Source organism: Setaria italica, chromosome I (assembly GCF_000263155.2).
Source record: "Setaria italica strain Yugu1 chromosome I, Setaria_italica_v2.0, whole genome shotgun sequence".
Classification (NCBI taxonomy): domain Eukaryota; kingdom Viridiplantae; phylum Streptophyta; class Magnoliopsida; order Poales; family Poaceae; genus Setaria; species Setaria italica.
In genome coordinates this window covers 2,407,390-2,432,009 of record NC_028450.1, presented here as the reverse complement: position 1 = coordinate 2,432,009, position 24,620 = coordinate 2,407,390, and the positions used below count along the sequence as shown (strand labels likewise).

Here is a 24,620-nt window from a genome sequence, read left to right as displayed (position 1 = left end):
AGCCGAGTTGTGTTTGTAGATGGTGGGTTTAGTACCACCTGGGGTGAGGGTCAGCTTATAATCATTGCCATTCCAAACGTAGCACCTCCAGGTTAACCTTTTTACACGAAGCGAAAACGAAAGTGTAAGAGAAGTGCTATACGTATGCAGGCCCGTTCCACATGAGAAGGAGGACCATAAGCAGATTTTGAAGCGGGGTGTTACCGTAAACTCTGGAGTCAAAAGAGTTGTGATAGTTACTACTCGATGGTACCTCCTACGTTACCTTTCAGAGGACAATCTATCGTATATTACAAGTAACTTACTGCTTTCCTTACACTTGACTGCAATTAGCAGAAACAAGATTGCGGAATGCATCTGATGCATTGTATGTGTTCGATCTACCCATATTTTGGTATGAAAGAGTTTTCGAAGTAGATTTTTGACCATTTATATCTCTTGCAATATATCGTCAATTCGTATTGAATCGACATCAACTTAAACCTTTTTGAATATGAATATATTGATGCACTGTTTGAACACGAATCACACATATAATTTGACTAACCATTGGTAAAAACTTGTAAACCTTGGCATTTTAAAATTAAAATAAGTTTTATATCGATTGACAAAGGGAGTACATTTCCATTAGGCCAATAATAGCGCCCATAAAGGAGAAAGGCAAATTCAGAAGAAGAGTTCCGATCTTCCAAAAAGGCAATGACAGAGACGCCGAAAGATCACACAACTATTCAACCCCAGCAGCAAGTTGCAACTTCTTTTCCAGTAATATAGCAAGCTGCAACCTTTTTCTGAAATTATAGCAACTTGTTGCAACTCTCTATTTACAAATCATTCAGAAGAAGAAATTATAAGGAGAAGGAGAAGAGATTGACAGGATCGGAGGCTTTCTTGAGGAAGAGATTGACAGGAGTTAATTACACACTAGTTGATTAGCAGACCGACCAGAAATTACAAGTTCCACAGGAGGGCACCAACCGATTGAGTCCAGCCATGGTCGCCGTCCGGCCCGAGTCCGAACAGCCCGTCGTAGGCCGCCGCCATGTAGCCAGCGCCGTCGTCGATCCACTCCGGGACGCACCAAGACCCTTGCGCGGCGTCATGGAACGAGAACGACGCGGCGCCGAGCGACACGAGCTCGGCGGCATCCTCGTCGAGCGGCGGCAGCTCGACGATCGCCTCGAGCTCGTCCTCCTCCAGCTGCCCCGCCACTGGCACCTGCGGTGAGGTGGGCAATGCCGCGACGGCCGGGGCAGAGGCGCCCGGCGTCGGAGCTGGTTCCATGGCCGCTGCCCTCGCCGCGGCGGCCTGGACGTCGCGCGGCGCGGCGGAGGCCGGGCGCGGGAGCGCCATGGCCATCTCCGGGAAGTTGAGCACGGCGGCGGGGCCCTTCACGACGAGCGCGGCGGCGTCGTGCGCGCGCGCAGCTATCTCTGGGGTCGGGAACGTGCCAAGCCAGATGCGCGACTTCTTGCGTGGCTCCCGGATCTCCGACACCCACTTCCCCCACGCCCGCATCCGCACGCCGCGGTACGACGGGTGCTTCTGGCCGCCGTCCCGCGCTCGCTTCTTGCCTCCCCGGCGGCCGTGTCTGGGCTCTGCCTCGGATGGCGACTGCGGCAGCGAGAAAGTTCCCCCGGACGACGCCGGGCTGGACAACTCTCCGTCGGACATTGCAAATCGATGGCAATTGCGAGTTGTCCCAAACTACGAGCTCGCATGGAAAGTTCTTGGGGTAGCTAGCTAACCAGCTAGTGTTGCCAAGATGGAGCTGCAGCGACGAGGAAGCAGAGACGGATGAGTGAGAAACTGAGAAAGAAGGGCAGGAGAGGGGGAGGCTTTTGTAGTGGCTGGTTTGGTCTTTGGTGGGTAGCAGTGCGATTAGTGTAAAAATCATATACCATATATGATTTATTTCTTTGTGTTTAACTTGCTGACTTGTCTTTCATTTTTTTTTCATCCTCCATCACTCACCATAATCCATAGATATACAACCTATGAAAACAAAGGTGTGTTTGGACGGCATTGTATGAACCGTTAGATCCTCTTCTTTCTCTCCTTATGAGCAATTGTTCTTCTTCCACAGAAAACAACACCATCGCTCCCGCGCCCGTGTCTTCCCACCGTCGGCCATCTCTAGCATTGTCCCAACTGCCATCTGTGCTGAATTTGCTTCTTCATGCTACCGCCGTCGCCGCTCATGACCAGCATCTCCCAACATTCCACTTCGCTCACCACTTGCCACCTTCACTAGTCCAGCCGCTTTCTTAATGCCATTTTTCTCAATCCCGATAGCCATATCAATCCTAACCATAACCATAAAACACCGAAACCATAACCGCTCCTTGCTGCCGTACTTACAATTGCTACAATAATAGCTGACATAAATCACGATAAGGTTTCAACTAAACACGTTGAAGACGTATGGTGGTGCGATCCAAAGGACAAAAACTGAGTACGAATAAAAGAACATATTGAGTAGTAATTGGTAACCAAAATGAACATAAAAGAGCAAATTACCTAGAGACGTGTTTTGCCAAAACCTATGTATAGCGACCATCATTAGTGATGGGTTTTTTACGTCACTGGTGATTCACATCATCAACGAAAAAAATACAGACGTGATGGTTCTGCTAGGGACAGTACCGGATCCTAACCCCCCTTTAGTACCGGTTGTGCAACTGGTATTACTATTTCGGTACTAGGAGGGCTTTAGTACTGGGTCAAATAACTGGTACTAAAGGGGGACATTTAGTACCATTTGGTATAAACAACCAATACTAAAGTTTTTTTCTTTTCTATTTCTTTTCTCATTTTATTTTTTGTTTCTTTATTCTATATTAGTATTTTGTATCTGTTCTCTTTACGTATACTAGTTCTAATATGCTAATATATATAAAGTTGTATTTGATCTATAATATTACATTTAAGATAATATTATATATGTATACATCTTCTGCATACACATTTATGAATAATATTACATTGCATCAACACTTATTCTGAACCCGAGTCCTGACGGTGATGCAGATTTGATCCATCATTATGCAACTCCCCCGCTGGATTTACTACCTCATCCAAAAGAAATCCACTGAGTTGTTCTTGAATTGCCATAATTTTTTCCGTCTTGAGGAGTGCTTCCTTCATGTCTTTCATTTGTGTCATTGGTAAAGGTTATTATATGGTAGATCAATGGGTCCGTACAATTAGAACTAATTTATTGTTACGGTTATTATATAGACATCTTCTGCAAATGAATGACTAATAGTCATACATTTTGTAACAATAAATGACTCAAAAAGAATGAAACACTTATACAATTTACAATAAATGACTAAAAAACTATTTACAGTGAATTGCTAATCATTCACAACCATCATAAAATTTCTTATAACTAATATAATATAAAAAGAATTATTCTAAAAATTAGTAGGCTTCAACAAATTTCTAATATTTTGTGCACATTTATTATAAAAAGAATGACTAAAAAATGAATGGCTAATAGTTATACATTTTGTAGCAATAAATGACTAAAAAAAGAATAAAATACTTATACAATTTGTTACAATAAATGATTAAAAAAATATTTACAGTGACTAGTCATCACAACCATCATAAAATTTCTTGTAACTAATATAATATAAAAATAATTATTCTAAAAATTAGTAGGCATCAACAAATTTCTAATATTCTAACATTTTTCCTATTAGTTCTAGGTATTTTAAACTATTTTCTATAAATTCTAGCTATTTTAACATATTTCAGGAATAAAAAGGAAAAAAAGTTGACATCATCCGACCATGGGCTTACATCAGCACAGACGAGGCCCGTGGCCGGCGTGGTGGGGGACGGGCGACGGTTGTCGGGGGAGGCGCTCAGGGGCGGGAGGGGGATGGCGTCGGTGTCGGGGTGGGGTGGCACCGGTGTCGGGGCGGAGGTTGGCGGTGCCAGTGTCAGGGAGGGGCGGGACGATAGGGCCGGAGCGAGACGACAGCGGCACGTGATGATGAGAGTGGCACCGGTGTCAGGGGGCGCCGCCAGTGTCGGGGAGGGGGTTGGCGCGGCACTGGTGTCGGGGCGCAGGTTGGTGGCGCCAGTGTCGGGGAGGGGTGGAACGATGAGGCCGGAGCGAGACAACGGCGGCGCGTGATGATGAGGGTGGCGCGGTGTCGGGGAGGGAGCCAGGGCGGCGCCGGTGTCGGGGCGGAGGTTGGTGGCGCTAGTGTCAGGGCGGAGGTTCGTGGCGCTGATGTCGAGGAGGTTGGGGGCGCCGGTGTTAGGGAGGAGCAAGACAATGTTGCCGGAGCGAGATGGCGGCGCGTGATGATGGGGGAGGCGCCGGTGTCGGGGAGGGATGAAACAGGCACGCAGCTCACAACGATGGAGGCACGCAACAGCGGCGGTGTGGAGGAGCGGGAGGATCGACGTCGGGGCAGTGGCGCGGAGGATCCCAGAGGGTCGGCGTCGTCGTCAATCAAAAATTTAGCTAAGTGTTTGGGAAGGAAGGGGATGGGGTTTTTATCCCCTTAGTACCGGGCCTCACCCTCACCCGATACTAATGCCCTTTAGTACCGGGTGGTGGTTACCACTGGTACTAAAGGCCACCCCGGCGCACCCCCTTTAGTACCACGTGTAGCGACAACCCGGTACTAAAGGGGTTGCAGCCTTTCCACCCAAGACAATTGCTATTATATTTATTTATTGCGTAGTAAATCAAATAACATTCATAAAATTGAAAAAGAAATTTGTTATCTATCTACACAATAAAAATATTTGATGCAGATAAATATCAAATATAGTAAAATTAGTAATATTAAGCTAGTAATAGGTTATAAATTGTTATAATACTTATGTTAACATAAAAATTAGAAATAATAAATATTTTTACCATGCAAAAATCTATAAAAATAGTGTTTGTAGTGTTGTTAATATGTTTACCATGGCTTAGTCATGTACTTATTTAATTGTATATAAATTTATTATTTAATATTTAATGATGCTAAAAAACCAAAATAATTAATATTTTAACCATGCAAAAATTAGTTCTTGTGTAATAGCTCCATAGAACGTTATTAGATTACTTTGTTACTTGACCACAAAACCTTGTCACTTGACCACAATACAATACGTATCATTACAATGCGTAATTACATTGATTTGTCACTAGACCATAAATAATGGTTCTAATAAATTACACATCATCATCTAATAGAACATTAATAACCTTGCTCTTGAGGAACGTCCCTTGGTTGTGAGATCATCAAACTGGAGGAAGATCATCAAAAATGGAGCATCCTCTTTGGTTAACATGATGCTTGGGTCAACCTCAACTAAAAATGGAGGAAGATCATCAAACTGATCATAATCTTCTGAAATGTCAGTTTTGTCCACAACTCCAACGATTTTTCTTTTTCCTAGAAAAACTATGTGGCGCTTTGGCTGGTCATCTCACTTATTAGCAACTTTCTGTTTTAGTTTGCTTGACATGTCCTTCAAATAGAAAACTTGAGTCACATCATTGGCTAGGACGAATGGTTCATCTCTGTATCCAATCTTGTTGAGATCCACTATTGTCATCCCATAGTTGTCTGTCGTTACGCCTCCTCCAGTAAGTTTCACCCATTGGCACCGAAACAGAGGGATTTTCAAAGGTCCATAGTCGAGTTTCCATATCTCCTCAATGACACCATAGTATCTGTCTTTTTCTCCATAGTTGTCTATTGCATCTATACGGACACCACTATTTTGGTTTGTGCTCTTTTCGTCTTGGGCTGTCATGTATAATGTGTACCCATTTATTTCATATCCTTGGAATATCGATACTGAGATAGATGGACCCCTAACCAACCATGCTAGTTGCTCTTTAATCTTGTCATCACCCATCAGTCGTCGCCGCAACCAAGAGATGAAAGTGTCAATGTGATGACGTGTAATCCAGGCCTCAGTCTTCCCCTGGTTTGAGGACCGTACAATGATCTTGTGCTCCTCCAAGTATGGAGCCACCAGGGATGATTGTTGCAGGACCATGAAGTATGCTTTACGAAATGTACTCCCATCGATGTCCATCCGAGCTTTCCTTCCTAGTGTACCATTTCCATTGAGTCTCCCCTCATGGCGTGATACAGGGACTCCAATCGAACTTAGATCATCAATAAAGTCAACACAAAACTCAATAACCTCCTCCGTTCCGTATCCCTTTGTGATGCTTCCTTCTGGACGGGCACAATTACGAACATACTTCTTAAAAATTGCCATAAACCTCTCGAAAGGGAACATATTGTGTAGAAATATAGGATTGAGAACAAAATTCTCTTCAACAAGGTGGACTAGAAGATGGGTCATGATATTAAAGAAGGAATGTGGAAAGACCATCTCAAAGCTGACAAGGCATTGCACCATGTCATTCTACAACTTTAATAGATTGTTAGGATGGATTGCTTTTTGAGAAACCATGTTAAGGAATGCACATAGCTTCATGATTACCATTCTCACATTCTCTGGTAGAATACCCCTCAGTGCAACAGGAGCAATTGTGTCATCAGGATGTGGCAGTCATGGGCTTTTAGATTTAGGAATTTTCTTCTCTTTAATATTTATTAGTCCCTGTATATTAGAGGAGTAGCTCAATGGGACCTTGATACTATTCAAGCACTCAAACATGCTTTTCTTCTCTTCCTTGCTGAGAGTGTAACTAGCAAAATGCAAGTAATGTCCATCATGTCTCTTTTTTAGATGTAGATCATCTTGTTGTTTCATACATTTCAGATCCCGACGTGCTTCAATTGTATCCTTTGCCTTTCTATATGTACCCAGGAAGCCAAGCATGTTCACACAAAGATTTTTTATCAGGTGCATCACATCGATTGCATTATGGATCTCAAGGACTTCTCAATAAGGTAGCTCCCAAAATATAGACTTTTTCTTCCACATGAGTGCATGTCCATCCTCGTCATTCAGAACAGGTTGGCTACCAGAGCCCTTACCAAAGACTACCCTCATCCTTTATCATGGAAAATACATGTTACTATTACGGTGAACGGGCTTAGTACGTTTTTCTTCCTCCTCTTAAAAATACTTCCCTTTCTTTCTTAACGGGTGCTTAGCAGGAAGAAATCAACAATGGCCCGTATACACGACCTTCCTACGGTGTTTCAAATATATGCTGCAAGTATCATCTAAACAGTGCGTGCAGACTCAATATCCCTTGTTTGTCTAGCTTGACAGATTACCAAACATCGACCAACCATTGATGGTTACAAACAACAATGCTCGTAGATTAAAAGTCTCCTTTTTGTCCTCATCCCACACATGTACACCTTCTTCCTTCCATAACAGTAAAAGTTCATCAACCAACAGTCTTAGGTAAACATCAATATCGTTGCCAGGTTGTTTTAGGCCTTGGATAATTACCGGCATCATAATGAACTTTCGCTTCATGCACATCTAGGGCGGAAGGTTAAACATACATAAGGTTACAGCCTAAGTGCTATGACCACACTAAACTCACCGAATGGATTGAATCCATCTGTACTTAAACCAAATCGTATATTCCTTGCATCATTTTCAAACTTGGAAAATTCTTTGTCAATTGTTCTCCACTGGAACACATCAGTGGAGTGTTTGATCATTTCATCTTGCTTACATTCTTCTTTATGCCAACGCATCAACTTTGCATGTGCCTTATTTCTGAACAAACGCTTCAAGTGTGGTACTATAGGGAAATACCACGTTACCTTCGCAGGAACTTTCTTCTTGCTGGCCTGTCCCTCAACATCATTGGGATCATCTCTCCTGATCTTATAACGCAGCGTTTCACACACAGGACAAGCCTCCAATTTCATGTATTTCTCACCACGATAGAGAATACAGTTATTAGGACATGCATGTATCTTTTGTACCTCCAAACCCAAAGAGCAAACAACCTTTTTTTGCTTCGTACGTTGAGGACAGTAATTCATGCCCTACGGGAAGCATGTTCTTTATGATTTTCATTAACTCATCAAAATCCTTGTTAGAAACTCCATTTTTTACCTTTCATTGCAACATTTCCAATGTGGTACCCAACTTTTTGTGCCCCTGTTTGCAATCTGGGTACAATAATTTCTTATGATCATCTAACATACGCTCGAACTTTTTTGACTCCTTCACATTCTCGCAGTCTTCCTTTGCATCTCGCAACACCTAACCTAGATCATCGGTAGGACCTTCTTCTGCAACCATCTCTTCTTTAGCCTCGCCCATTGAAGCATCTGCAAAGGCACATCCTTGAGTCCAGTCAGGAATGTAGTTACCATCTTCTTCATCATTATTATCTTCCATCATAACTCCTCTTTCCCCGTGATTGGTCCAAACAAAATAGTTAGGCATGAATCCTGAACTGTATATGTGGGCGTGAATAATCTTTCTGGATGAGTAATCCTTTTTATATTTGCAAATTTGTCATGGACAACAAATGAAACTAGACAACGGGTTGTTGGACTCTGCCAGATCGAGAAAACCGCGTAAGCCATTAATATACTCCATCGAGTGTTTGTTCGCGTTGTACATCCATTGCCGATCCATCTATAAAGTATTACCAAACCAAAAATATTCTGATCATCCATAGAATTATACATGAAACATAACAAACATGAAGAAAATACCATTAAACTCAAATATTGCTGAAAGTTCAGATAGAAATACACAAATTTAAATTTCAGACCCAAACAACATGATACACTATGACAAACTTAAATGCTGCTGAAAGTTTAGATAGAAATACACAAATTTAAATTTTAGACCCAAACAACAAGATACACTACGACAAACCATCCACTGAGTACTATCTAGAAGGACTTTAAGCATCCTTGGGCGACGAAGACGAAGGTTTCGCTGACCCAGTCTCATCTTGTGGTTTATTTGTACCTCTTGTGACGGTAGTACTCAGTGGACCTAAAACCCCCAGGACTAGCGGTGGAGCATAACGACCACCAAAAGGAGGTTCCTGACCCGCCACAGCAGCATCTTCATGACATCTTTGCAAATAATGAAGCATTGCTCTCTCCCGCGTGCTCATTTTCTTCGGCTTATCATGAGGGCCAACTATGGTTTTCCCCTCACCATGAGAGGAATGACGACCGACCCCACCATCACCACTACCTCCAGTAGCAGTAGCCATCTCTACGTACCACAATTTATTTATCTCATATTTGCAAATGACTAAACTATGAACAAATTATATTTTTTCCACAATTTATTTAGCTCAAACATAACATATAAATGAAATTTTTCTCCATTGTAGCTTATTCTAAAAATGACTAATTACATACCTCTATTTCATCTTATTATTTCTATGTACCACAATTTATCTCGCTCATATTTGCAAATGACTAAAATATGAACAAATTATATTTTTTTCATCATTTATTTAGCTCATATTTGTAAAGGACTAAACTATGAAATTATTTCTCTAACCACATATCAATTTCTTTGACTAATACGAAACATAGCATCCGAAAAATTGTAGCTTATTCTAAAAATCACAAATATGAGCTCTAAATAACACATGCATATAAATGAAAAATTTCTCCATTTTACATTATTCTAAAAATCACAAATTACTCTAGATCTAAAGCATAAAACTTAGTATACTAACCATGTATCAAGGACGAATGAAGTTTCTAACCTTTAGAACACTTGAATGAGTGAAATCCCCATGAAATGGTTAATTATCCGGCAGCACCTCCCCTATTTTACCATGAATGGATGAAGCCCGAGCTGGAGAAAATAGCTCGGGCAGGAGGAAAATGATGCCTGATTTATAGGAGGTAAATTAGTACCGGTTGGGGGCTCCACCCGGTACTAATGGGTGACAACCGGTACTAAAGGGGATCAGGGGGGCTAATGGGGAACTAGCCGTTAGACCCAGTGCTAATGTTCACATTAGTACTGAGTCAAAAACCAACCAATACTAAGAGCTAGGATCAATGCTCAGTTTTCCAGTAGTGTGTCATTAATTAGCATTTGGTGCAGTCCTGATTAGCCACTTTGACGTAGTGAAAGATACACAAATTTTATTGTGGGTACTAAATTTATCCACAACTTCACATACTTACATCTCCTAATAAGGTTATACAGGAGCACAACTTGATGGACTAGTATAAGGTAAGGTAACTAGTAACTAAAGTCTATAATAGCTAGATAAACATTATTAATTATTTATATGAGTATTATGCTTAGATACAATATAAAGAAATGGGAGAGACGAAGCATAAATGTAAGCAAACACTTCCAAAGACTCTTAAAATTACTAGCCCATATAGGAGCCAGAGGTGAAGATAGCTAGGTTACACATGTCCATGGTGCACATTCTATTGTATAGAAGAAAACTAGTACAATTTACATAGTAAAATTGAGTCAATATAATTACAAGTAATTTTTTGTTTCACCCTGGTGCATGTGCACCATGGTAAGTGAACGTAACTTTGTGCTGGATAGGAGCACAGGTCGATGAACTAGGATATTAGAAACCACTACTTGTGCATGGATGTGTTTGCAGCTTCTGCGCCATGCATGATATGTTTGACACCCTGCTTCGCTTTCGTGAGGCAGTAATACCGGCTTGGTGAGGCCCACGGGAAATTAACTTGATTGCGTGCCACATTTCAACAGACTTAAAAGAATTCTGTATATACTATCAGGTATTTTGTTTGCTCATATATTTTACCTAAAATGTGTATTGATGCTTATACTAGCTATTTGCATGACTGCATCTATGCTGCTAGCTAGCCTCTTGAAAAACATCATGTTTTCCTCAGAAAAGCTATACATACATTTTTATGTTGAAACAAAAAATAGAGGGGAATAAACAAGAACACACTTTCATCATTTTCAGAGTGGACAAAAAGGATTCCCGATGGAGGGAAGAAATGACAAAATAACCGGAAGATCGAAGAAATGCAACTTGAGATCATTGTCATGAGATATCATATCGTTCTTGGCAGGACAAGGACGATCGATTAGATTATAAAGTATCAAGTGCCATATCTTATGATAAGCCCCGTTTATCATTTAATAAACAGACACCGCGGATCGAGCCGACCATTAACAAGAGGAAATTCTCATGGCCTGGATTGATGTGGTGACCTGCTGCCTACTCGCTTAACATCCCAGCCGATTTATTTCTTGATAAGGACGCATATTATTTTTTATTTGTTCGGCGTCCATCTCTAAACTGCTCGATCTCTAGAAATTCAAAAGGTTGTCTTGCTGATGGCGCGAAAGCAACTTGTGTTCTTTACTTGTAACTTTTTTTTTTGTTTACGATAGCGATGTGCGTACGTACCACATTGTCTTACCAGGAGGAATCAAGCATGGGACGGAACCAAGTAGGTGCAGCTCTTGATCTTTTCATTTCGTAGTGGAAAATAGTTGCATTGGAATACAAATAAAGTAACATATGTAAGACTAGAAATAAGAATACATGTGTTCATGTACACCTATACTAGTTTGTTTTATAATTGCCTAACTAGTGAAGAATGACAATAATATATAATATATATGAACTCGAACAAACCTGAACAACCACAAGCTTCTGCCACATATCTAGCACATATACTTGTCCCAATGGGGTTTTCTCCATAATGTCTAGTGATATACTTTTTTATTTAAGAAGCTAGATTTATTCTCCATTAACAATTTCATGAGTACCTCTGCGCTATCATTATTATGTATGTTTCTTCAGCAAGGAAAAGCATATATACATATATATACAAATACAAGAACACACGTTGGATAGACCAGAAATTTCCATGTCGTTTAGTACTAACCACTTTAGAACAGCACATTAAAAATTGTAGAACCCACCTCTATGTTTGCATGAATGGCCCCTGCCATCGAATCTACCCATCACCCAATAGTTAAAGGCCGATCTACCGAGGCGATCCGACGGTTCCTACACCTATCATTAAGATTTTTTGCTTTTAATACTTGTTAAATAAAGTTTGACTGAATTTTGAAATATGGTATAGCGAATCTTGACACCTTTAATACTTTTTAAACAAATTTTGACTAAATTTAAAAAGGGTAGTTTCATATGTCACAGCTTTGACATACTTGGCGTATGTTAGAGTCAATGTCGACATTATTGACACCTTTTATTGGAGTGAACTAGTGAAGGGAGTTACAATTTGCAAACAATCCTCTTGTGACCTGTCGATCGAGTGGTGGTTAGGGCATTCAAGTTGATTGGCTCATTGGCTGACATGTTGCAGCGCACTCAGTGACTTAAGAATAATGCTTGCATGGGACCAGCAGCTGGTGTATATGTGCGGGTATATGTCATACGTGGCTGGTCAATTTTGCGGTTTGGTCCATCTATTATGCACTGAATGAACAGACCAGGACTGTTCATTCAGAGTATTCATTGGACGGCTGCAATATTACGATATTTTGTAAATAAGTTGAAAGGCAAGACATAAGAGACAAGAGCGTTCCATTATTACTCCATAAATTTGAGAGTATTTTTTCAGAATAAATTGATGTCATCATATTTGTATTGAAAATTCTTACTTGTAATTATAATTTTATATCGCAAACAGAATATGTTATGTTGAATTACACATTACACAGACCCAGGCCCCCTAGGAGGTTATGTATATCTTACGTAACATGGTAAAGAAAAGGTCAAGCAAACTGTTGGCACTGCTAGAACCCATTTTTTCCCTGTGTACCCAAATCCGTCAAAAAAATAGCAAAATACCGTTAGGAAAATTAATTCTGTTAGCTAACCAACAGGCAAATCCCGACAGGAATATTGCTCGGCACACAGGGAAATTTCGGTTTCCAGTGGTGTGGATACATTTTTTTTGTGAAGGACAAATTGTTGGATACCTTAGCATGTTTCTGAAACTATATATACAGATCTACTTTCAAGACAGCACGACGACTTGTGGGTGAACTTTAATAAAATGTATGTGTGTATATTAACGAAAATAATTGTTCAGAGTTATAATTTGAGAAATAAAAGACAAATGTTCAAACCTATCACTACCCCTTATAGCATGCAACTTAATTTGAGATTTTGCCACCTCCAGAAACGCGAAGGTACATCAATGGCAGAGCCAGGGTTTCTGCTCGAAATGGGTAGTTTTCTCATGAATGTCAAATCTAAAATCACTATATATATACCTAAATCAATCATATTCGAATTAATGTCCCCATCATATACAATAAATAAAACTGGCGAGTGATTTTGACCAGCATACATACGTACTTCCTCTTATAGCACAGCGTGCGCAGGCATACACTAACCACCTCCACATACACCAATTGAAAAATCCAGCAGGCTTCAGTTCCTCATATAGCAGCGGCGCTAAACAAAAGCAAATGGGGGAATAGTGCGTGACACCAGCTTCCACTGGTTAATTATTAGTACTATTCAACGGTGGTGGAGCATGCCTTTCCGGATTAGGCTCCCCTAATTGTTTAAGTCACCCCATTCCGCGCGCCACTGACATCATTAGATTCGGGGAAATCCTAACAATTCCATCCGGCAGATCCCCATTCCCCAGCCGCTCGACCGCGCTTCGCTCCAAAGGCTCCGAGATCAGCTAGCTAGCTAAGCAACAATAATCGATATATGATAGTACAGTCCCACCACACCCTTTGGCTAATCAATTGACTAATCACTTACCTAAACCGGATTAGGATGTTAATATAACTAATCAAAGCCCACACTTTCGCTCGTGGTCCGGCCCGTCTTTCCGGATTGATTAACATGGCCGCCATGATTCTGTTGGTCGTAATTAACAAGTTAATCCTTTTGTTGGTACATTAATTGTACTAGCACGGTTTTAGTATTCCTGGATTATATTGGTTAGTTTAGGACATGTTGATTAGTTCTTGCTTTGGACCAAAATTAAGCACAGTGTACTAACTGCGTATTCAGGTACGCAGGTATTCAGAGTGTATAACTACTCTAACTACCATGCATCCAAGTGGCAGGCGCCAACTAGATCCAAGTTGCCATATTGCATGTGCTCAAAGCGAGAGAGAGAGAGAGAGAGAGAGAGAGAGAGAGAGAGAGAGAGAGAGGGTTTGTCGCAACGTGATCGAAACCTGCTTACAGATCGATCGATCAAGCTGCTAGCTTGTACCTGCAGGCTGCAGCTGATGGTTGTCGTGTTGGGCCACTGGTAGGTAAGAGGACGACGGTGCATGGCTTATTTTATCGCATTATCGATCAGTTGAACTGTGAGTGATCAGGACAGGACGGAAGATGCATATAAGAGACAAGTTGAGACACGATAAGATACTTTTTCCAGAAGAATGGCATATGCATGATGGAGAAGCAGCATCCGATTCGATCGGCGTGTTTGCGTTTCTTGTTTTTTCGGCTTCATGGAGTTGTCCAAAGGCACAATGATTTGGCGTTAGAATGCAATAGGTCGTTTGATCTTTCGATAACAAGAGTACGTAGGTCATCCCTTCTTTTCGTTGTTGACGATGGACATGAGTAATGTCTAAATTGCACTAGGAAATGCAAAAGCTGAGTGTAGCTTAGTTGGTTAGGTACTTAGGTTTGATCCAATTATTCACTGCTTGATTAGTGTTGGTCACTAGCTTCCTAATGTCGTTAATGGTGTTAGCGACCGCCTTTGAGGGAGCTTCAGTACACTGAGGTCGCCCTGCTGATGTTGCATGCGAAACTCTGCCACAAGGTAGATGATGCGAACCAATGCATTGTTGTAGAAAACCTTCTTTATGGCACACCACATCTTATAGCCGAGTCGGCAGGTCCCATGATTATGGCAAGCAAGTCTTTCGAGATTGTGTTGTAGAGCCAGTTGATGATACAAGAATGCGTTCATGACCCAGTCAGGATCGTTAGTGTAGGGACGAATGATGTTTTCAGACATGGTAGTGCAGGACAAACTTGGTGATGACAATGTAGAAGAAATGCCATCACTGCAAGTGGCAGGAGTCCTTGAGACGCAGCATGCATGATCGAGACAGATGGGTAAGGAGGTAGCAGAGGAATCAAGTGAGGAAGGGTTGGAGTTAGTAGTCATTGCAGTGGAAGATGATGAGGATTGAGGTGCATAAAGGGTTCATCTTCCCATCTGGTACTATGAAAGGGATCAGTGAGAGCCAACATAACAACGTTTCTATATATTGATTTCAGGTGTTTACATAGTGCTGACAAAAGATCATTCATGCAGCTAAGTACTAGCCGTTTGTTGAGGTAGAAGACTGGGCAAGCTAACCAGTAGAGAACGAAAGGGCGAAGTGCGACATTATTATTATCCCGTGGTCACTGAGAACTGTGAAGCGAGTCCACGGCGATCAGAGGAGACCAGTTCCAAAGACCATGAGATTCTAGCTAACAAGCCACTCCGGAGTAGACACTATGTGTTCATAGGAGTTTGACCCTCCGTAGTGAAATACGTTCACTAGGGTTCGAGAGTTTCCGGACTCAACATAGGTACTATGCGTTTATACCTATATTTAAAAAGTACTCAGTCTTAACTAGTGAGTCAACCCTTAATTTTGAGAGACATGTATTATCAACTTACTTTTTTAGAAAATGGACACATAGCTTTGTTTACCTTGAACTCTCACTCATCATTCATTAAATATTCTAATACAATACTCATAAGATGCATCCTTATCTGGGATAGACTTTATTAGTTAGCAATTACTCTATAAACATTTTCATTGCTATTGATAGTTTTTTCTTTTCGTATCGCTACTCTATATGTGTTTCAGTTTAATTTAACCCCTAATTTGAATTATGTGTTTAATATAGAAATCGGTACACTCATCGTCTTCTCTATAGATGTATACATGGTGACCCATATTGTGCCTACATACCTTAAGTTATTATTTTCTATATTAACGATGATAGAAATAGGTAATTTGAAGTCATATATTGGTATATTTTGAGATATTTTGTTATAATAACACATGTAGGTAAGATGGATTCAAATTTCGGAGTTACTTTAGGTTATTTTCAATAATGACCAATGTAGGTAATTTAAATGTAAAGGTAGAAAGTTATTTTAAGTTTTTTATAATGGTATAGGTGTGTGGTTGATTTTGATAAATGTTAGCGGGTTAGTTTATGTTATTTTTTCACAATGGTAGAAGCTACAGATTGATGGCCTAATGTCTCTAATTGGTTTTATAAGAATTTTTAGAATTTTTACTTTTTTTTCTAATGCGTCTTGTAAGGATTAAAAGATAAATCTCTAGACCAGTATTCACCGGTATTCCAATTAAAACATAGCCCTAATGTCAAATTAATTTATAAGATGCTGAAATTATTATATTTTCCAAGACCAATAATCTACATGTGATTATTTATCTTCCAGATTAAACTATTTTTTAAAGTCACTAATTAATGATCATTGTTTTAAATGTTCAACTATATTTTGTTAAAAACATCAACAGCTATGCGGTAGAATAATGTTTTTCCTATCCTAATCAGTGACAACACATCTCTTATGACGTAATTTCTACGATACCGTCCTCGTAGCAGCACACGCGTGACGTGCTCAAGGCAAACACGCACATGCATCGTTTGCAACTTGCAAGCTTTTGTGAGCCGCTGGGGAGGCAGCAAGCCGTGGCGCCATAAAATTGCACGTACCTAGATCTTCTGCGCCTCCTCCAGTTACTACTTTGGCCACACAAATTAATACACTACACAATATAATGTCCATGCATGCAAAGATTCTTCTTCAGGTCTTTTGGCCTTTTGTCAAAATTAGTAAGAATCACCAGCTTGACGCTAGCTCCTTTGCTAGCCAGAACGAGGGATCTGGGCTGGGGCAGCGCATTAATTGGCTCCATCCACTCGATGCTGTCCAGGTGGCGCACGGAGGGGATGCCGACAATCGCTTTCCAAGTCATTGCATGCCTCTCTGTCACTATACTACTGGGGACAGAGACAGGTGTATGTCCTAATTAACCCCTTAAACCACATGTAAATAAACTACAGTTCTTGTTAATGGGATTGATTAGTTATGGTCGTATAGGCTAGGCTGCTATACGACATATATGGCTATAGAGAAGCATACTAGCGCAAAGGCGTTGTGTCACATCGATCGAGATTAGCAGGACGTTATCATGATTAGGAGAGCTTATTCCATCATCAGTTCATACGACGCCAGCCGGCCGGAATCAAGATGCTGCAAACAGTGACCGAACAATGACACCTAGCTTGCCTCCAATGGATTTGATTTGCGGACTAGGTGTTTGCAAGCCTTCAGGTGGCCAGCCCGGGCCGGGCCCCCACTGCACGTCGGAGCTGGACGTGACACGACCGGCGCCGTGAGCTCGACCCGGTTTGACAAAACTAACCCCCCCGGATACCGCCTCAGTTTCTCAACGTGAAGTGAGGTGTGATCCACCCAAGATCTCCCCCGCGTGACCACTAGAGATCGATGGCATGGCCCCCTGGCTAGCTAACACCTCTTCTAGAATGGCTCCATTCCGAACAATGTACCGATCCTAGCTAGAAGCCCTATTGGCATCTATCTACTGGAGACTCAGAGGTATAGCAGCAAGCTGATCCTAACAACATATAATAGAAGCTACATCAATGAAAAAAAATATAATTGAATATAACTCAAAAGATCCATCCAATAATGCAATTATTGATAGGTCGTCGTGTTTAACTAGTTCTGTCACTGTTTTTGATACCGGGGACAAAGTTGAAGCTATGATTAACGTACGGGTGCTCCAACCTGCTTGCATGCTGACTGTGCCACCAACAATCGTGAAAGCATCCAACATTGGCGAGATCGAATTGTATGCCATCAATCGTACACCAATTTAATTACCTGTTGAACTCATTGATGATCCAGTGCAGAAGACGAGTACATCGCGGTACCCTAGGATACCATGTATGCATATGCAGCATGCGTCCCCCGTCAGATCCTAACAGGCGACTAATTAAGCCATAGCAGTTCTGCTCCCCGATCCAGTGGGGTTTCCACCCCCCCTCTTTATTCTTTTTTTTCTTCTTAATTACCGAGTAGTGACCGAGCAATGTGTATACTGCCGGTACAGGAGGGAACAAACGGTAACTTTCGGTACTAGACTTCTTACCTGCAAAGTATCAAGCACGCGACGGCGACGCGGCCCGGCCGCGCGCCGCCGGCCCTGCCCTGCGCCGCGCGCGTGCATTGACGACGGCGCGCTAATGAATCGATCTCGCCGCGCGGCGAGCTCCCGGCCGGCCAGGAGACGTTCGACGGCGACGCGGCGAGGCCGACGCGTGCGGTGGCGACCACCACGCGCGCCCGCGTAGTAGCCGGGCTGGCGCGGCCACGGCTAGCGAGCAGCAAGTGGCTGCATGCATGACGACCACCGGCCTCGTCGATTCGTCGCCGCTGTCACTTTCCAGGGAGCTGTGCCGACCGCGTGCTCCAGGTGCGTGCTTGCCGACTGTTTGGCGAGTCCCTGGACCGTACGTCCAAGTATATCGATCTTCGTGAATTAAGTTTTAAGAAAATTCCTTAGTTGGCTATAGTAAAAATGAGGTTTCCTTATTTGACATCAAAAAAATTAAACTTCCTTATCTAACACTGGGTTGAACTTTGATTCCTTATTTGATACTACCATTTATTCCGTCAGTTAACTCATGGATTCTCCCTCCTTTTCTTTTCTTGATCAAAACAACATCCAAATCATCTGTAAAGTTCATGAAACTTTTTAATAGTGATACAACATATGAAGAGACCTCATTTTGCATAAGAACAAATATGTAGCACTTAAGAAACCTTAAAGCTAAATTCACCAAATTAGACCTTTTTAATGATTATTTGAATTTTGAGAGCATAAAAAACTTTCCAAAAAATATTTAAAAAGAACTAATATTACGATTATGGGATGAAGTAATTTATAAAATTATTATATATCATAGGTGACAAATAGACATTTGAAGTTTTTAATAAAAAGTGCTTTTTGTTAATAAGTACAAATGTCTCCTTGTCACTTATGATAGGTAATAACTTTATAAATCATTTCATCCCACAATATAAATATTAGGCATTTTTAGGCTACTCAGGTGCTCTTAGCACCAGGCTAGAGACCCTTTCACTGCAAGCTCACTTCTTAAACATAAGCATGCACAGACTAGCTACCTAAATAAGCAAATCCTAAAGACTAGACCAACATATCTTAAGATCGACAAAAATACCAAATAAAATTGTTTTGCTATTTTATGGGTTCGCCTACCGCTGGTAGAAAACTATTCTTAAATACGAGCACTCGTGCCACATCACTCAAATTCCCATGGTCAAGTTCCACCAAAAATGGAACATAGCCAATAAAGCATACTCCACTTGTTTTTTTAAGAACAGCGGCACGCCTGATGCTAAAATGAACGGTGTTTTGGAATTGAAGTAAGTAACTAACTAAAAGTACTGTTCTCTCGGCATGCAAGATTTGTGAATGTAGAGTAGAGAGAGGAGCAGGAACATAGGCTCATCATACTGTTACATCATTTAGACGCTGCCGGCCTCCAGACACGCAAGACAGCTCTGACGACGTCCATGTATGCAAACAAAAAAAAATGTAAATGTAAATTGACAAGCAAACATATGGAGACGATTGAGCTACGTAGACGCCCCCAACTGTTACCTTCAACTAATGTCGTTGTCCGGTGGCAGTAGCAGAGAACTGTTTGTGCACAGTAGTAATGGTATAATATTGGTATGTTCTCTACAATACGGACCGGCAGCCTGTTAATCATTTTATTAGTATATAATGCATGGGTCCCTGTTTCTTCTTTTCTAGAAGTATATAATGTGGAGTACCATATGCATGTGTCCACATCAAAATAACTTAATTTCAAACCACCTCCACACATTTTATGTCCTTTTTCCTACATGTCGTTCTGAACTAGTTAATCAATTTTTTACTCGTTTAAGGCAAACTTTATGTTACAACTTTGGCCAAACATGGTGACCAAGAACATCAAATTTGACATATTTTGGATCTGCCTCGAGTAGTATAACGTTGTTGTCATGCATGCAGCAACCATGTGCTTCGTTGCCTGCTATACCCAACTGCTGAACTGCTACCTGTAGCCAGCGCAACGCGACAAAGTTACGTGTACGTGGCTACGTACGTATCCAGTTTGGAGGCCGCTCCGTATATGAAGCAAACACAGGATCATAGGAAGCTATGATTGGTCCTCTTGTTGACAGCCCACCAGAGCGGCTGGCACGTATTCACACGTGCTGCTGCTACTGCTTTCCTTGTCCACGACCACGAGACGACTCCGGGTGTTGCATGCCAACTTGAAAGCCGGGGTCTGGTCTCTGCTAGCTTTTTCCCGGGACCCCTAGATTTTTTCTGCGGGCCCCACAGGATTTAACGCCGGGTAGGCCTGGTTTTTGAATTTTAGGCATACTATTTACAAAGCAATTAAATCCATTACTTTTCCTTCCAAATTATATGGCGGCAAGAAAAAAAAAGTAGATCACAGGTAACATAAGAAAAAAAATCATAAATGTCACGGATACGCTGATAACGACGACCACCACAACCAAAGACGTGACGGGTCGCAACGACGACTATCAAGTATCACCCGCTTCACGGCAAATCATTGCAAAGAAAAAAGAAAGAAAGAAAAACAACTAGCATGAATAGCAATCTCCAGTTAAATGGTTAGCTAGGTTAACTATGTAGTGTATTATATAGTACTGTAGAGATGCTTAATCTTTTCTTAAAAAATAAGAATGATGCAATGAATGTACTCCTCATTCGTACTTAGATCACGTGTAACCCCGTCCTCCAAAGTCGCACCGCCTAGCCCTTCCGAGGTGCGGGCACGCGTACACATAGAACCCTGCTTATACTTTCGTCATCGCTTCGTGTAAAAGGGTTAACCCGAAGATGCTATAGCTGGTTGACAAAGACTTATAAGGGGGTGTTTGGATCCTTGAGCTAAAGTTTAATCCTTGTCACATCGAATCTTCAGATGCTAATTAGAAGGACTAAACATGAACTAATTATAAAACTAATTACACAGATGGAGGCTAATTCATGAGACGAATCTATTAAGCCTAATTAATTCATGATTAGCACATATTTACTATAGCATCACATTGTCAAATCATGGACTAATTAGGCTTAATAGATTTGTCTCGTGAATTAGCCTCCATCTGTGCAATTGGTGGTTTCGTAATTAATCTACGTTTAATACTGCTAATTAGTATCTAAATATTCGATGTGACAGGGACTAAATTTTAGTCCGTGGAACCAAACGGGACCTAAGTTGGCTCCACCCATGCTCAACTAGCAAGGTGGTACTAAACATACGCACCTATGCTCATGGGCCACACTAGGCCAACTAAATTGGGCCGGATGTCACGTACACCTCCCCTCAAAGAACCCGACATCCTCGTCGGTCCAACTCACCCACACTTGGGCAAATGTCCAGGAACATTCCCTCTTAGCGCACGACCGTACATCCAGTGCCAGCGCCATATGATATGCCGTGTGTCCCATCCAGAGCCCACATGCGCCATGCCACATATGCCCGTACACTAACCCATACGCGCAGCTGTGAGAGTTGGATCTGATACGACTTGTAACACCTCATCCTCCAAAGCCGTACCGCCCAGCCCTTCCAAGGGGCGAGCACGCGTACACATACACTAGGCTACAAAAGATTTGTGCTGACGGCTAAATAGGCTCTGTGCTGGCGGGCCGAGCACCCGCTAGCAACCTTGAGCCAGCACAAATGGCGTCAGTGCTAGCGGGTGCTCGCCCGCTAGCACAAACCGCTCTGTGTTGGCGGGGCGACGTTAGCCACCCGCTAGCATAGAGGCATTTTTTGCTGGCAGGTGGTTACATGACCCACCGGCACAGATATTTTTGCGAAAATAAAAAAAAGCCCGCTCGCCGTGCCCGCTGCCCGTTGCCGACCGTCGCTCCCGTCCGTGCCGCTCGCCATGCCCGCCGCCCGTCGCCGACCGCCGCTCCCGTGCCTGCCGCCCGTCGCTGACTGCCGCTCATGTCCTCGCCGCTCCCATCCCCGCCGCCCGCCGCTCATCCCCGCCGCCCGCCGCCGACAGCCGCTCCCATTCCCGCCGCTCGCCGTGTTCCACACCGCCTGCAGCGGCCGCCGCTCTAGCTGCCCGCGCGCCCGCACCGGCCGCTCACCGTTGCTCCCACCACCCGCACACCACGAGAGGAATGAGGATAAGGAGGAGAGAGAGGAGAAAGAGGTGAGGATAGGAAAGAGTGAGAGCATGCGGATAAAAAGAAGAAGGTAGTGCCTTTCCCTCGCTCGCAATGCGAAATTTCGTTTCCCGCACCACGTTTATGGGATTTGCACTGGCGGGCAACATTTATGTGCTGGCGGGTGACATACACACCCACCAGCAAAAATCCTTCTAAATTTTTTATTTTCCTTTTAATTTTTTAAACCAAGTGAATGTGATCAAATTTATTGAAACTCCTACAAAATAATGTATATATGTAGTCTAATATATGTACAAATTATATTGAGCTATATAGGATGATTTTTTTGGCAAGGTAGTTCACAAGTTGGAGAGTTTGAGTTGAGTCCTATGAAACATTATAAGTAATGTAACCATTTATTAACAGTGTATAGTTCAATTTTCTTAAAACATGTTGAAACTTTTGTATCAAGGTTGTGCACTTGTAAAATGATTCTTTACCAATTTATATGACTTCGGGATCAAATCTAGATATTTTTAGAATTTGGTTTCACAAAATTGATATTTTTACCAATATCAAGGTTATTTGTGCTGGCAGACACTTATGCCACTCGCCAGCACACATGCATATGTGCTGGCAGACTTTAACGCGCCAGCCCCGGGACTTTTTGTGCTGGCGGGTAGCAATTAGGCCCGCCAGCAATCAAAAATCAATGTGTCAGCACAAATTATTTTTGACGTAGTGATAGCACCCTACTTACACTTTCATCCTCGCTTCGTGTAAAAGGGTTAACCCAAAGATGCTATGGCTGGTTGATAATAGCTTATAAGTTAGCTCCACCCTTGCTCAACTAGTAAGGTGGTACTAAACATGCGCACCAGCTCTTATGGGTTACACTGGGCCAACCAAACTGGGGTGGGCGTCACGTCATGCCACATAAATAGGCTCAAAGTTTGCATGCATATTCATATGCAAATGGTCCTTATTACAAGAATCTTGCATTGGGAGGATGACTGATTGATTTTTATGAGCCGCAGATGGTGGATCTGTTCAAGGAGACTAATCAACGGAGAAGAGGATCCGTGCCGTGGATTCGCCTGGCATTCCGCTCGCTGTTGGTTGCGCCACAGTAGTGAGTCTGGAAGAGGACGGATGGGGAGGATCGGAGAACACGCTTGACGCTTGCATGCCTGCTGTGGCAGCTCAGCTGGAGTGCTAGCTGGACCATAGCTTATATCTACGCGTGCTCCAAAGTTCTAGAAAGATTATTGCTCCATCTGTCGTCAAATAAAACCCGTAATAGGCAATGTCTATTGTCACCACGAGTGGAGATGTCGGCCATATCGTACAGATCCTCCATGTACGCCAGTCAGTGTGTGATATGCACATGGTGTTTTAAGTTCGATCTATCAAAAAAAAAGACAAATTATAATTCAGGACACGATATGTCTGGATGTATAAGCAAAAGTTATGAGTTTAGTAAAGGTAAAATAAACTATAATTTAAGTTCGAGGAAGTAGTAAACAATTATCGAACTTGTATGCTTCCGGGATTACAATTCAGATCACATGTGCCAATATACACCACACCTGTAATCGTTTACTTAGCTTATTTAACGAGGAATATCAAATCATCCACTTGGATTTTCTACCGAGGGAGAAATGGACAGAAGCACGTACAGCGGTGAAATTGGTGTGACAAGCAGTGTAAAGAATATTCAATGATACATTTGTCAGCAAGTACTCAACTTGCACACGAGAGACATGATTCTTCCACGCACACATGCATGGACACATGCACACAGTCACAACTCAAACAGCGCTTGGAATTATTGCCTGAATTGGTACCAATTTGTAAAGGTACATGCCACAAGGTTGGATTGACCAAAACTGTGTCAATTGACCTTCCAATGGAACATATGTGACTACCAGACTTTACACTTTATTACCTCTATAATAGTCCCAAAGTTTTTTCGGCTATATCAGGTAGATATCACATCCATACTTAGCGATAACATGACATAGTAAATATTAATAACATGTGGTTAATCATCGTCTGGCATAAGTCCATAGGACTGAATCATGCATATGAAAATGATGCCTAAGATGTAAGGTATCCATCCGTATCAAAATAAGTGTCAATTACCTCCATCTAGTAATAACAAGGTTAGGCAATTCAGAGCGTGTTTAGATTCCACCAACTCCTACAATCCAGCTTCCACAGTCCATCTTGTGATCCAAACAGACCAGCTTTTACTCCAACTTTCACAATCCAGCTTTTAGAATAATGGTTCCCTCTCACTTTTAATAGCTTTGGCATATTAAAAGTTGTGGGGATCCAAACAGGGCATCTTTTGGTCTTGTTTTTACAATCCAGCTTTTAGAAATCCTACAAACTTAAAAGCCAGCTTCCATGAGAAAAGTAACATGGGTCCAAAC

The 24,620-nt window shown here is 42.0% G+C and overlaps 1 protein-coding gene across 1 annotated transcript; it reads right to left on the bottom strand.

Annotated features, from left to right (window-relative positions):
- Window positions 1-575: 575 nt before the first annotated feature.
- Window positions 576-1,870, bottom strand: LOC101774092 (ethylene-responsive transcription factor ERF038). Its single transcript, XM_004951331.3, has one exon. It carries the CDS (start codon window positions 1,672-1,674, stop codon window positions 952-954), a length of 723 nt encoding a protein of 240 aa, XP_004951388.1. The 5' UTR covers window positions 1,675-1,870; the 3' UTR covers window positions 576-951.
- Window positions 1,871-24,620: the final 22,750 nt, after the last annotated feature.

What these genes read in the sequence shown, in the direction of transcription:
- LOC101774092 (XM_004951331.3), bottom strand. Translation starts at nt 1,674, where the DNA reads ATGTCCGACGGAGAGTTGTCCAGCCCGGCGTCGTCCGGGGGAACTTTC.